This window comes from Megascapheus bottae, chromosome 24 (genome assembly GCF_031878675.1).
Source record: "Megascapheus bottae isolate mThoBot1 chromosome 24, mThoBot2.hap1, whole genome shotgun sequence".
Taxonomy (NCBI): domain Eukaryota; kingdom Metazoa; phylum Chordata; class Mammalia; order Rodentia; family Geomyidae; genus Megascapheus; species Megascapheus bottae.
In genome coordinates this window covers 6,987,067-7,003,053 of record NC_143532.1, presented here as the reverse complement: position 1 = coordinate 7,003,053, position 15,987 = coordinate 6,987,067, and the positions used below count along the sequence as shown (strand labels likewise).

General features: G+C 37.8%; 1 protein-coding gene across 1 annotated transcript in view; it reads left to right on the top strand.

Annotated features, from left to right (window-relative positions):
* The window catches only part of Cntnap4 (contactin associated protein family member 4), a 219,936-nt gene that overhangs the window by 143,289 nt on the left and 60,660 nt on the right, over nucleotides 1-15,987 (top strand). The window contains exons 10-12 of the mRNA XM_090357257.1: nucleotides 4,474-4,645; nucleotides 9,422-9,528; nucleotides 11,689-11,808. Of these exons, the coding sequence (XP_090213383.1) occupies nucleotides 4,474-4,645; nucleotides 9,422-9,528; nucleotides 11,689-11,808 (399 nt within the window). The remainder of the gene's footprint in view (nucleotides 1-4,473; nucleotides 4,646-9,421; nucleotides 9,529-11,688; nucleotides 11,809-15,987) is intronic.

Below are 15,987 nucleotides of genomic sequence, written 5' to 3'. Positions count from 1 at the left end.
TCAGTTCACCAGAACTTAAAAGCAAACAAATGAACCACAGTGAAATACATTCACAATCCATTACCATTCAAAAGGCTACAGTCTTAAAAGAGATAGTGCCTTCCTTGACGAAAGTTTGTTCATTTCTGAATCAGGTTCTTTCAGAATTTATGATAGGTTTTATGACTAGCCATGGAACACATTCTTTTAATCAATACTATGATACATTGAGCAACTTAACCAAGAGATTTCATTTCACAAGAAAAGATTTAGAAGCACTAAAAGAGATAAGGAAAAAATTACAGGCATATTGTTAAATGATGCAAAATCTAAAAAAAATAGAAGACTGGAGAGAAGTGTTTATAAATCATGAAAATAGAATTCTCATTCTTGAAGTCTTTTTCAATCTTTCATGTTTGGATTGTAGCAATACTTAGCTATTTTAGGAAGAATTATTTTTTTTCTGGTGATTGCTTTTACTTGTACTGTAATCTTTTATAGTAAAATATATCACATATGACTAATGCTTTTATTATGATACATATGTTATGCACTATAGTTTTCTAAAAGTATTTTGGATAGTTTTAGATTTCTTGAAAACTTTGCCATGCCATACAGATATTTCTGTGTACACCCTATCTAGTCTCCACGCTTCTACACTGTATGAACATTTGAAGAAATACTAACAATCAGTTTCAGTATCTGCCTGCACGCGTCTACGTAAAAAAGTATAGGTGATTTTTGCATGTGTCCCTCCAAAGGCATATTCTTGGATCTCTCTTGAAATCTGGAGGTTTTCATTTCCTGTTCTTTGTAATTTGCTATGTACCTTAAAGAGTGCCACAGAAAACTCCAGCTTCCAAGGCTTTTTTTTTTTACACATGTTCTGTATCATTTTTAAGGGCTGGGATCTACCTTGTACCCCCCGCAGCCTGGGTGAAGTCTGTCTTCCTGGAAAATCACTCTGTAGGGCTTTGAGGCTTGAAATTCTGGAACATTTTAGACAGAGGGTTAGAGATGGACACAGCATCTTTCCCTAAGAGGCCTCCTGGGACCTTGAACAGAGGCATGTTGAGCTAAGGAATAGAATCGTGGTCCTTAAACTTCAGGACTGACACAGAGACTTTGATTGGTTGGCTGCAACTGTCAGTGGCATGAGCAACAATTCTGATTTGTAGCTGAAATTCTTGTGTCCTTCTGCCAGGTTGTTGGCAAACTGTAGCAGCTGGACATCATAGAAAACCATTTATTCCTGGGCACTGATGACACACCTATAATCCTAGCTACTCAGGAGGCTGAGATATGAGGATTGTGGTTTGAAGCTAGCCCAAGCAGGAAAGTCCATGAGCCTCTTATCTCAAGTTAACCAGCAAAAATCCAGAAGTAGAGCTGTGATCAAGTGGTAGAGCACCAGACTGGAGCAAAAACATTTGTGAAAGACAGAGTCCAAGGCCTTGAGTTTAAACTTTAGTGCTAGAAAACACACACACACACACACACACACACCACATTTATTTTGTGTGGACAACTGTGTCTTTTATTCAGGGTCTGTTTTATTTAGGCAGAAGGCAGGTCTTAGATGTCTAAATTCTTCAGCCAGTTGACCTTCAAGTAAAATGTAATCCTTTGCTTCTGTCTGAATTCATCTGCCAATTTTTAATGATCGGAGTAGAATACACCAAAGCTACCCCGTACCTTGTGTCCCTGCAGAGGGCCAGTCTCCTCCTGCCTTCTCACTTAGAATCATTAGAATGGCGGTGCTTTGGGACTGGGGCCACCCTTGTGCCAGCAGAACTCCAGGGCACACCAAATCACGTAAGCTATTCAGAGCTACACATCACCATGTGGGTGGTCCATTGTGCCCAGCCTTTCTCATGGATGACAGACACATTTGAAATCAGAGTTCTACAGACAGGGCGTGGCTGAGTGTGTCATTTCTATCCATTCCCCCATGGGGTCTTTGAGCTATGCACACATGTTGGGGTGGGGGGGTATGATGACACGCTGTGAAACTGACGCAGAGGCTTGTGCAGAGTTCTGGGTAAAGTGGGCATTAACCATGCAATGATGAGCTTTGTCACTGTGCAGTCTGCCTGGCATCTCACTTCTGGAACAGTGACACACAGTGACAATTTACCTGTCATCTTCAGCGGTATTTAACGTGCTGACTGCCTCTAGTAATGGACCCCTCTATTAATTCAGCATTAAATATGCTCCAGAATCTTCCTACTATTTTCAGACTTTCTTCTCCAATGGATTGAGAGCTAAGCTTCCCTCTGGTAGTGCATGCTATTAACATGTGGCTGACTCTTCACTGACTAATGAGACTCACGGGGTTGAACTTCTGTTTTATTCTTAGCATCTCTTGTTTGTTGAACATCACAGCTAGGGATATGAAACATGCTATGATCTAGCTGTGGATGTTCTGAACAGTGGGAAGACTTTTCTTTGTGGCTGAGTTTGCTTAATTTTGTTTTTCATTGACATATTACATCACCTGAGATGGGTCAGGTAACATTGCCTGGAAAAAAGGAGATTAACAGAGTTTGTTTATATTTTTGCCCTTTAATGGTTGCCTCCAGCTGAGTGCTGCTGGCTCACGCCTGTAATCCTAGCCACTCAGGAGGTAGAGATGTGAGAATCACAGTTCAAAGCCAATCCTGACAAATAAGTCACAAGACTCATAACCAATTAACCAGGAAAAGAAATAGCCAGAAATGGAATCATGGCTCAAGTGGCAGTGCACATCTGTGAGTAAAAAAATTCCTAACAAACAAACAAAAACTGAGTGAGAGCATGAGAAGTTGAATTCAAGCCCCAGTATAGGCACAGATCAGTCAGTCAAATCAATAGTTGCCACCAAATGTTATCAAACATTTATTCTTTCATGTTTATTCTGATACTCTTTTTATTGTCTGAGACCAGGACTTGAACTCAGTATCTGGTGCTTTTGCTCAGTGGCTGGAAAGCTACCTACCACCTGAGTCACATCTCTAAACCTCTATCCTGATATTCTTAACTGGTTAATAAGTCATCTGAAAAATGTATTAGGATTATGGCATTCAGCTCCTACAGGAAAGAAGAATTTAAATACTAGAAATATGTGGAATATTATGTACAATACAGTAATATTCAAAATGTAACAATGGCTTTTTAGCATATTGAATAATATTTTAATATGCTCCTAATAATTTTGAATAAAATTGGCTTTTGTGCATCTTGTAAATGCATTTTGTTGTGAAATAAAAGGAACAGTAAAGAATATAAAAATATCCTTAGTCAAAATATTTAATTGTAATGATGATTCTCAGGTAGGAAACCTAGCATACAAGAATTCAGAAGTTGCTGATTTGTTTATTATTCTGTGAAATTGTAATGGTGTTTGACAACCATAACCAGCAAAGAAAGATTAATGAAAAATATGTAAGAGTAATAGATGTGTTCAGACTCCATAAAATTATTTATTTCACTTGGATAAACATTTAGAACATCATTAAATACAGACAATAATTGTTAATATTATATTTCTTTGTTATTTAAATAATTAGAACAAGCTTTCCCAATAGGAAAAAATCCATAAGAGGAGCAAGCATTCTTTTAGGAGGCAGAGAAAAAGGAAAATCAAAGAGTGAAATGTTTTTGAAACTTAACCATTTCTATCTATTATGTGTATGGAACTTTTCTATATAGGGAAAATGAGTGATTAAAACAGTAGTTGGTCATTCTGTCTTCTTTTTCATATAATTAGCTTTAAACACAAAGGGATTTCATCATCATCTATCTATCTATCTATCTATCTATCTGTCTGTCTGTCTGTCTGTCTATCTATCTTCCTATACAAGGGCATAAACTCAGGACCTCAGAGCCCCATCTTCTCCTTTGAAGGCTTTTCCATTGAAGGCTGGCACACTACCACTTGAATTACCCTCCCTCCTCTTCCTGCTTTATACTGATTAATTGGAGATAGGAGTCTCAAGGATTTTTGGACTCAGGGTGGGTTTGAACCATAATCTTCACATCTCAGCCTTCCAGTAGCTAAGGATTACTGGGGTGAGCTAATGGTTCCTGGCTTTTCTTATTTATAAAGCACATCTTCACCCTTTTGTCCTTGGTTTTCCTAGTCAAGAGACTAAGTTTTCCATATTTCAATTCTATAAAGTTGCTGGTTGGCAAGTCTAGAATTCTAGACTTCATAGGCATAGTTCTCCATCTGGATCACTCTAGTAGAGGGACTCATAATTATTGTAACTCCAGTGATTTCTTGTGAATCCTACAGAGATACAGAAAGCAATACTTTATAGGAATTGCAATTTGAAATTTAGATGGAACTCACAATGACAGTAGCGTGTGGGTGTATTTGTCTTCTGTAAGGCAGAAGGTAATTAAATGTCTGTTTCTTCCATTTTTTTTATTAATGAATTCTCCCATGATGCTCTACTCAGGTTCATTACAGTGCATCTCCATTTTGCTTTTTTTTTTTTTTTTTTAAATCAGGTTGTCCTGACAAAAGTGTTGGATCTAGATGCCGAACACTACTTCCTGGGTTTCAGGGATGCATGCGGCTAATTTCCATCAATGACAAAGAAGTGGATCTGATCGCAGTCCAGCAGGGGGCCTTCGGGAACTTCAGTGACCTCCAGATAGACTCCTGTGGAATCTCAGATAGGTAAGGACCATCTCACTTGGCTATTTGTTTTAACCTATCATACAGCTGTTAGCTGATTAAAATCTATGGATGATTTTGTTCACATTAGAAATGAGGGAAAAAAATAGGTAACTGGAGGTATGGCTCAAATGGTAGAGTATCTGCTAAGCAAGTGTGAGGCCCTCCTTCAGTACTGCCAACAAATCAAATAAACAAACAAAATCCAACAACAACAACAGCAAAAGAAATGATGAAAATATGGCTTCTGCTTTTTATAACGTATTTTCAACAATAAAACTTAGAGGCAAGATAGGTGACTGTGCTAGTTCTGGGTCCGCATATTCCAGAGTCACAGAAGATCATGTTGATACAACTGTGATCTGGAATGGTTATAAATGTCTCAAAAGTTGATCATTGAACTTAGCACTTTGAACAGTACAGCTGACTATCAGGTGTCCATAAATCAGAGACCTGCTGGTCTGTTACCAAACTATCTGCTGCTGTCCTAACAATGATAGGACTTGGCTTGTCCCAGATAAGAGACAGGGCAGTGATCGGAGAATCATTTTTTTTTTTCAGGTAGAAAGTTTATTAGGGAGAGGCAAACTGCCAGCTCATACAAGATGGAGGAGTGCAGGGGACAGCTAGTGATAGAGCTTGATTTTATAGGGAGTGTGGCCACAGCAGATGTGGATGTGCCTGCAAAGCCTGGGAAGCTTCCACTGCCCCAGGTATACCAGTTGTCTAGATAACAGATGCTGGGCAGGGACTTGGAGGGAAGATGTTGTATGTGCATTGAGGGAGAACAAGGAGAAAAGTTTATTTTTCCCGTGTGGACCTGACATTCCAGCCTTTTGATAGTTCTAAAAGGGCATGGACTCTCTTTGGCTACCTCTTGCTGGTAAGGGGCATTGACAGTAGGGGAGAAGGCGGAGCTACGGAGCTATCCCATTCCAGGAGAAGGCAGCAGTAACAGTTCCTTGGTGATGAACACATGTATGGGTTCTTGGGTGAAGTCTAAAAGAAGTCCTATGTTTCTTAGATTCAGAGAGAGATTAGAGTGACTGGGATGATGTGCCAGGTAAAGAACCAGCCATGCCTTCAGGTCAGCAGATTGCTGAAATGTTTTGATGCCAGTCTCCAGTTTTTAACACAGGATCTGAGCACTGTCCTTAGGCTTTCTCAAGTGCTAGACCACTTGAGCCACAGCACCACTTCTGGGTTTTTCTGTGTAGGTATGTGGTACTGAGAAATCAAACCCTGTTCTTCATGCATGCTAGGCAAGCATTCTACCAATAAGCCACGTGCCCTCTGAAATGTTTACCCACCTAGCTAGTAGCCCAGAACAAGTCAGCATTCATGTTAGTTAATTCTTCTTCCAGGCATGATAAGAATATCATTTCATAATTTAATAACATAGCTCAAAGCAAGTGGTGACATTAAACCTCCAACAGAAAGCTACTCAAGAATCTGAGAGTGGGAGAATCATGATTGAAGGCTAGCTCAGGCAGACGAGTCCATGAGATTCCATATTCAAAATAACCAGCACAAAACAGGGCCAAAGACATGGCTCAAGTGGTAATGTGCCAGTCTAGCTAGCAAGCGAGCAAGCAAGCTCAAGCCCTCAGTGGTTTTGAACCACAATCTTCAGATCTCAGCCTCCTGAGTAGCTAGGATTATAGGTGTGAGCCACCAGCATTTAGCTTATATTTTTATTTTTTTAATAATGAAATAATTTTCAGAATAATAATAACTGGGAAAATCCTATAAGTGAATCATGAACTTCTCTTCCCTAATTCTTAATAAAGTTGGTGGCAAAAAGTCTATCATGAATATAGTCTTGGTGGGGTTTATAGGTTATTTATTTTTAAATTTAAAATGAATGAGAACAGTGAAAGCCTTGGTCTCAATGTATTATTCATTCTAAATTCTATAAGGTCCCAGGGATCTGATACGGGTTCTTTGATTCCACACCACACTAAATAATCCCCTTTTGTCGTGGTGTTCTCTCTCTGTCTCTCTGTCTCTCTGTCTCTGTCTCTCTGTCTCTGTCTCTCTCTCTCTCTTTCTCTCTCCTCTCACTTGTTCTTCCTCGCTCTCACTCTCTCACACACATATGTACAAATGAATCCCTGCCAGTTCAATATAAAAAGTAGTATAAGTCCAAACAACTTAATGAGGATTGATTTCCCAACAACTAACTAATAATGTCTCTGTGATTAGGCGCCATCTTTTTGCTAATTGGAACTTAATGAGACATAAGCTCCTATTCTCCTGTGGTGACTTGGGAATAAGGGTTCCATCTTGCTTGGTATTTGCACTCAGAAGTGATGGTTCCTGTGCCCCCCAGAAAGGCATTCCTGGGTTACAAACTTGCCAGAGGTTGGGAGAAGATTTACGTCTCAAAAGGGCAAGGAAATAAATCACAAATGATAGTTTCCTGGAGCCAGTGCTCTAAGGAAAGGGAAAGTAGGGGTTTAAAAACAGCAAGAAACCTGTCTAGCATTTGGCCAAGTAGAAGGGAGTGTGTAAGCCAGTTTAGTCTGTCAGAGTGATTTGAAGAAGGCCCCAATGCCTTCGTACATGTTGCTTTTGGTGGCTCAGAGCTTTTCACTGTTCCAGTCAGTCAAGAGAACAAGTGACATTTTGATTGAAAAAAAAAATGGAGAGGAAGGAGGACTGGATATCGGCAGCTCATGCCTGTGATTTTTATAATCTCAGGAGGCTGAGATCTGAGAACTGCGGTTGGGAAACAGGCTTGACAGATAAACCTGTGACTCTTACTCTCAGTGAACCAGCAAAAAGCACAAATGGGAGGGATAGTTCAAGTGGTGGAGTGCGAGGCTTGAGCTAAAAAGCCAAATGACAGGGTAAGAACTGGACAATCCATTCTGTCTCTGTCTCTCTGTCTGTCTGTCTGTCTGTCTGTCTGTCTGTCTGTCTGTCTCTCTCTCTCTCTCTCTCTCTCTCTCTCTCTCTCTCTCTCACACACACACACACACACACACACACACACACACTGGTGGAGGTCCAAAAATACTGAACAAATTCTATGCCCCCCAACTTATCTACCTCTTGAAAAGGTCATAGAACTAAGGCTTACCACATGGACCACAGGTGTAGAACTATTGCATTTGAAACTCAGATTAAACGAGTTGACGCACACTGCCCTTGCCACAAAACAAACCAAAATATTGAGGAGCTGTGGCTATAAGATGCTGGTCATTTTCCCATAATACCATGTGGCTTACCATAAATGAACATAGTGCATTTTTTCTTAAAGAAGAGAAAGAGAAAACAAATGATTGCTAATTAAACTAAGCATGATTATTTAATAATTGGATTATGTACCTACTGGGCACTGTACAATTTACTAACTCTTGGAATCAGGTCTCACACTGTAAACCTTCATTTTCTTCTTGTTCCATGTTAATTTCACATGGTACTTGCTTTTTCAAAGATCAATTATTAAAAATCCAGCTTCACAGAGACAGATTGTGATGAAAGGGAATGTATTATGACCTAATGCTGAAAGCGAGCTACCTTGAGCTAGTAAATCACACTGTTTTTGACACATGGTGAATATGGTGGTTATTTCTCTTGAAAATTTGAAATGAACTGAGCGCCCCTTTGAATGCAATTCGGCGCCCCAGAGCACCCTAACGCTGTTGGAAATTCATGAGCGTATATAATACATGCTTACAAGTTCCTGGATGTGTGGGCCAGGTGAATGAAGACATCCTTTTCTCCTTCTTCCCTCTTTTTGTCCCTTTCAGTTTTTCGTGTGTGTGTGTGTGTGTGTGTGTGTGTGTGTGTGTGTGTGTGTGTGTGTGTGTGTGTCAGTAATGTGGCGTGAAACTCAGGGCCCTGGGCACTGTCCTTGAACTTTTGCAAGACTGGTGCTCTACCACGTGAGCCATAGTTCCATTTCCGGCTTTTTGGTGGTTAAGTGGAAGGAAGAATCTTACAAGCTTCCCTGCTCAAGATGGCTTTGAACCACAGTTCTCAGATCTCAGCATGTTGGCTAGTGAGGACTTACAGGCGTGAGCTACTGGGCCCTGCTCTCCTTCCCTGGTCTTCATTCCTTCTTCCTTTACATATTCACACAATGTTGTAATTCAGTGCAATAGAATGTTATTTCATGCAAGCTGCTGATGTTGCTGGCTACATATTGAATTCTGGCTACATATTTGGGAAACTGAAGGGCTTCAATGGGCTGAGACAGGTCAAAGATGAAGCAGTCAAGGTTCAAGAAGTAATGCACCCACTACCTGACGAATGTAACTGTAACCCCTCTATACATTACCCTGACAATAAAATATAATTAAAAAAAGATGAAGCAGTCACAGCTGTCTGAGATTGGCTGTAATCAAATGGATTTAATGAGCTGAAGTTTAGTTCTGTGATCCAAGGACTTCAGCACCAGACTGGGTAGCCATTAGTCTTGTAAAAATTCTTTTCTCTTGATCATTTATTCATTCAACAGAAACTTTGCTAAAAGATTTGATTCTTCTCTAGATATTATAATTGTAGATGGATTAACATATACAAATAAATTAGTATACATACAATACATTGGGTTCCATTGTGATATTTTCCTGTATGGATGGAATATATTTTGGTTATATTTTTCCTCACTATCCTCTCTTCTACCCCTCTCCCCTAAAATAAAAAGGTCTATTCTCACTTTGCAAATCATGTTCCATAACTCCATACTATGGCACCCAGCCTTATATGTAAGACATCCTCTGTACTTAAGGACATTTAAAACTGACAGGTGATGATTGTCTCTTTCAGGTGTCTGCCCAACTATTGTGAGCACGGGGGCAAGTGCTCTCAGTCCTGGAGCACCTTTCACTGTAACTGCACGGACACGGGTTACACTGGAGCCACCTGCCACAGCTGTAAGCCAAGCCCACCGCTGTCTCTTCTCCTCTCCCTTCCCTTTCCCTGGCTGTCTATGTAGCGTGTGTGTGTGTGTGTGTGTGTGTGTGTGTGTGTGACTTTATATTACAATATCCAGCCCTGATTTTGAGTACCCTATTGTTTTCTAGCCTTTAAATTAATGAATTAATTAATGGATTTATGCATTTATTATTTTTAAGTACTTGTTCGAAGTGGTCTCAGTTCAACATGTCAATTTATGAATCCAATGAATCTTGATTAGTGCCACCCCTCATCCAGTCTCCCCCTCATCTAGCCCAACCCCACCCATCCCGTCAAGTTACCTAAATGCCATCTTCATATGTATATATTGAATAATGACTGTAATCACCCACTTTTTCTCTCCATCATCTGGTTTGTGTATGTATGCATGAATGTGTGTAAATTATGGGGTTTGAACTCAGGGTCTGGACACTGCTCCTGAGCTCTTTTGTTCAAAGCTAGCACTTTACCACTCTGAGCCATAGTTCTGGATTTTGAGTGGCCAATTGGAGATGATTCTCACAGGGACTTTTCTTTCCAGACTGGCTTCAAACCCATGATGCTCAGATCTCAGCCTCCTGAATAGCTAAGATGGCAGGCATTTGCCAGTGTTGCCCAGATTTGGTTTATTTTTATCCATACAGCATTTTAGAACATTTGCGTGTATACTCTTATACTCTGCCAATCTCTGTTAAGGCATTGATGAAATTCAGTATGTACTTATAAAAATATATAATGTAACCATTTTACATTCCTACTCCAGTGTAGAAGATGCAAATGTGTTTGAGAAATATTCCATGCCTCTAGTCCATCTGTAAAATGTAATAAGAACAAAATAAAACCATCAGAATGGAGACAAGTGGGATAGTACATTGCTATGATTGAGATTTTTTATAACATGTACAAATTAGCCATAAATGTTCCATACTGCCCAAACATTCATTACATGATTTTCAGAAATTTAAAATAGATTTAGAGAAGGATATCCAGGGGCATATTTATTTCAAATTTCATGGCATAAAAGGTTTAATGGAAATTAGTAGTAATTTGGCCAAGCATTCAATAGGAAGTTTGATTGTACAGATGTTAATATCAAACCCAATGCATAGCAAATATATTCCTGTATAATAAAAAATTCCATAATGAATCAGAACACATTGAGACCACTTATTTCATACAAATATTTCTTCTTCTTTGAATTTTAATTACCTTGAATGCTCAGCCATACAGAAAGTTTCTTTCATAAATCATTTAAAAAATTACAAATGAGGAGCTTTGTGAATTGTTTTCTTTCACTCACCTGTGGTTCATTTTATATGAGAAACGGGTATATTTACAAAATTGTTCAGAATATTTCTGCTGGTGACTCGTGCCTCTAATCCTAGCTACTCAGAAGGCTGAGATCTATAGATCATAGTTCAGATCCAGCCTGGACAGAAAAGTTCATGAGACTCCTATTTTCAAATAACCAGGAAAAAAGGCAAAAAGGAGGTGTGGCTCAAGTGGTAGAGCTCCAGACTGAAATAAAAAGCCAAGAGAAAGATGCAAAATTCTGAGTTGAAGCCCCAGTACTGGCATAATATTATATATATACAATATAAATAGATATAATACATATTACATATAATTTTCTTTAATTATTTTATTTTCCTTTTTATCACTTAATTATTGGATTAGAGAAGATTAGTAGTGATCCTACTGGATTCAGATGTTAGGTTATTACAAGTGCTGCTAGGATTAGGAATTATATAGAACAAATGTTATAAGGTATCACATTATACTTACAAGTATAATCTTTAAGTGCTTTTTTTCCTTCCTTGTTCCATGTTACAATAAGCTAAAATTGCTTTTAGTCTTACTCTCCACTAAAAATGATCATTAAAATACACCTTTTGCTCTTCCCCTACCATTTTTTTACCATTTTCATCCTTATTAATTTATAAAGAAAAGAATAAATTTTGTTTTAAGGAATAAGTTTTACTTTGGGGGCAGGGCTAGGATATACTTAACTAACTTGTGAATATCTTATGTAAGTGCACAAAACTTGGAAGTAATGAGGCCCAAATTAAAATTCAAGCTATTCACGGCATACTGCATCATTTATGCCGGCTCATCTCTTCTGATTTCATTTTTTACAGCTATCTATGAACAATCATGTGAAGCCTATAAGCACAAAGGAAATACTTCCGGCTTTTACTACGTAGATGCTGATGGAAGTGGTCCCCTGAAGCCATTTCTTCTCTACTGCAATATGACTGGTGAGTCCATTAACTTTCACAGCTAAATAATAATTATATTTACACACACACTGCATCAAATACTCAAAACTAAGATGAAAGTCAAGTTAACTTTTTTTTTTCATTGTAATAGCCCAAATTAAAAAAAATTAAATTGTATTTTATTTTGGGGGCAATGAATAGAGGGGTTACAGTTACATTTTTTATTTAACTGTTTTAAAATTTGTTTATTGTAATGTATAAAGGGGTTACAGTTATATTCTCCAGATAGTAGGTGCATTAATTCTCACATATTGATACCCCTTCTCATGTTTTTGTCCCCATTTCTCTCCCTCTCCCCCCTCCCATTCATCTTGTTTCCCCCTGCTTCCTTTTCCAATTTTAAATAAAGAAATAAACATATATACAATATGCCAGATAAAAAAAGTCAGATACTGCAACAATATGAGATTAACCAAAGGGCAACAAAGGGGAAGACAAATAATATAGTACATTAAGAACAACAATCACACAAGATAAAGTTCTTGTTTCCATATCCTGGAGATCCTTTTATTTAGCCTCATTCTATATGACCTTATGTATCTCTTACAGTTACATTTGACAGGTAAAAGCCGAGTTAACTTATAACATGACTAAACTGTGCGCTGATCAGTATAATGGAGCATTCATTTTTTAAAAAGTTAATTAAATATTCATGACTTTAGAAATTGTAATTTTCTATGCATGTGGTATTTGTATAGAACAACAAACATTAAGAGTTTCCTATACTGTCCCCAAACAAAAAAGGAGACTTTTTCTGTCAGAGTAGCTCTGAAAAATGGTTACTTTAATATATATATATATATAATTTTATTATGATTATCAAAGTCTTATACAGAGGAGTTACCATTTCATAAGTCAGGTAATGAGTACATCTCTCTTTTTTGGACAAGGCTACCCCTTTCTTTGCTTTCCCCAACTTTCTCCCTCCTGTCCCTGCCCACAAATTTCATAGTCCATTTTCCACATAATGTAAGTATGCTGAGTATCATTATTGCAGTTGTTCACCCTTCTTCCCTCCCATTCTGCACCCTCCCTTTGTGCCCCCACAAAGAAAAAAAACACTGAAAATGAACCAAAAAGTTTACTTTTTTAATGTACGTAAGCATGAAGTTTTTGTTAGAATTTCTTACATAAACTCACATAGCAATGAATATAGAGAATTTATTTGATTGAATTCAATATGCATTATGATAAGAAAGAACTAATGAATTACTAATGGAAGGAAATTAATTAGTACCCAGAAAAACAGAATAGCCTATGAACCAGTTAAAGTAAAAGACTGAAAGTTTTTCTCCTGATAGCAGCTTTGACATCAGTCCATTCTCTACTACCATTGTAGTAGAGATCCTAGCCAGTGCAATAAAACAAGAGAAAGAAATAAAGATAAATATTTATATTCATGTGTTCTCTTTATTCATAGATCACTAGGTCTGTAGGAGGCAATTCTAAACAATCTGTAGTAGGTTGCTACAATTGAGGATCATCATTGCATTCCAAATTAAAATAAAATTAATTTTAATTATGCATAGAAGCAATATGATAATTAGAAAATTACATTTTGGGGCTGAGTGGGCAGGGAGTGTGATAGAGGGAGTGAGACTGATGTAGTACAGTATATACATATATGAAAATACAACACCAGAATTTCCCCTGTGTATTTGATATAAGCTTTTACAAGATCTATTTTCAATAGCATCAAATCTCAGACACATGATATTAAATGTAATGAAAGATATGCCAGCTTCTACACAGATAAGTAAGAAGCCCTTTAAAATAATTTCCATCCTAAATGAATCAAGGAATATAAAGTTCCATTGTACAATTATAATGACATTGTGTAATGTCAGTCTTTCCAAACTTGATATTGCTTTAGTACAAATCAAAATGAAAATTCTAGGTGATATGATTCTCTTGGTGAAAATGGACAGACTCATTCATGAGCAATGGGAAGAGATAAGAAAATCAAGTCAGTCTTGGAAGACTAGATCTTAAGTCTACCAAATATAAATATACTAATGCAACACAATATAGAAATCTATAACTAGATTTGCACAAATATATAGAGCTGACAAATTCACAGATATTTTGTCAGGGTAATATTGATGTACAGTGAAAGAGAGTTGGCCTTTTTAACCACTGGTTCTGAGAAAATTAAATATATTATTATTTTTTTCAAAAAAGGAATATGAAACCGGACATGGTGGCTACTCAGGAGGCTGAGATCTGAGGTTCATGGTTCAAAGCCAGACTCTTATCTCCAGTTAACGACTAGAAAACTGAAAATAGCCCTATGACTCCAGGGTTATGGCGGTAGCCTTCATCTGAAGAGCTCAGGGACAGTGCCCAGGCCAGAGTTCAAGCTCCATGACTGAAAAAAAAAATGACTCCTTCATTTGAGAACACAAAAATGAATTCTAGGTGTACCTTGACATTCAATATGGTAGCCAGTAGCAACAGGTCCTCACTCTAATTTAACTAAATCAATTATATTAAGTAGGTGTAGGTATATGTTAAAATTTTAAAGTGAAATTTAAATAACTGAATTAAAATGCGATTAAATTAAATACGGTGTCCCTTGGATTTCTGGTTCAATATTTAAAATATTTTTAATTGCTACCATCTTTAAGTAGTTATACAGGGAAGGTGTCTTATAACAAGGCAGTATATGAATGCAATGCATCTTGATGTGTGTCACCCCTTCAACAGCCTCGACCCCCTTAAGCCCCTCCTTGCCTTACATTTCTTAATTTTGTGGAATATACAATGAATTATCAACTCCTCCATTTCCCCTTGTTCCTTGTCTACCCTTCTGTCACCCCTTGCGAATACCCATTTCTTGGTACTTGTTTTATTGGGATTTGATTTAGTCTCCCTAAAGAATGACTACTTGAACTCTCCACAGCATCTATTAAAATTCTTCTATTAATTCATTTGGAACTGCTTGCATGCCACTCAGCATGCTTACTTATAGATTGTGGGCACATTCTATCTACCACTAATGGGAGACACCATGCAACCTTTGCATCTGGCTGACTTCCTTTAACATAAATTTTTCTAAGTCTTCCCATTTCTGTATGAATGATACAGTATTATTCTTTCTAATAGATAAGTAAAACTCTCTGTGTGTGTGTGTGTGTGTGTGTGTGTGTGTGTGTGTGTGTGTGTGTGTAAGCATCTGAGCTGATTCCATATTTTGGCTATGGTGAGTAGTGCTACAGGGAACATGGTTGTGCTTGTGGCTTTGTTTGTCTTCTGTTGGGTAGATGCCCAGGAATGGAATGGCTGGGTCATAAGGGAATTCTGTTTAGTTTTTTAACTTCTCTAATCACCTCCTAGGGTTAGTAAGGAATGTATTCTTCATCACTGGTGTCAAACACTTCCCTCATCGAAGGAGGTTAGACTGGACAGTGCTGTGTGAGGCAATGCAAGCGTTATATTCAGATCAAAACCCCAGATAAGGAGGAATATAAAAACTCAACCTGTCAATGCAGCAAGGAGGATTTGCTCATAAAATTCAAGAGTGAATATTTAGAGAAAGAACCTTCTAGACAGAGGCAGTAATAAATTCAAAATTGTAAAATGGATGATATTGCTGGATGTATTAAGAATTAGCAACAAACCTGGGAGATCTCGTAGCAGGAAGGGAATAATCAGAGAGAGGAGGCATCAAGTGAGGGGCAGAAATCTTGCGTTTCTTAAAACAGTGTTTCAAGGCCTCTGATTTCAGTTCTGCAGGGATGAGATGAGATGGCATTGGTGTTTACCTATTGGAGACTTTTATCTCTGGTTATCCAGCAAAAAGCAAAAAGTGTAGCTATAATTTGAGTGGTAGTGCCAATTTAGAGCAAGAGAGTCGAGCAAGAGCATGAAGTCCTGAGTTCAAGTCCTAGTAGTGGCACACAGAGATACACACACACACACTTATAAGACCAAGATAAAATGCTGAATCGTCACTCGCTAATGCATGACTTTAAAAGAATATCAGTCTAGAATTAGTATCAGATCATTCCATATGAGTTAAAATAGCACTAAGAATTGCAAACTAAATGATATAAACAGACAAACCGAATCTCTACTTTGAATGGATAATTTACTAAACTCTAGGAAAGACTGAATTTTTTTTTTTTGCAAATAGCACATTCGAAATAGAACTTAAAA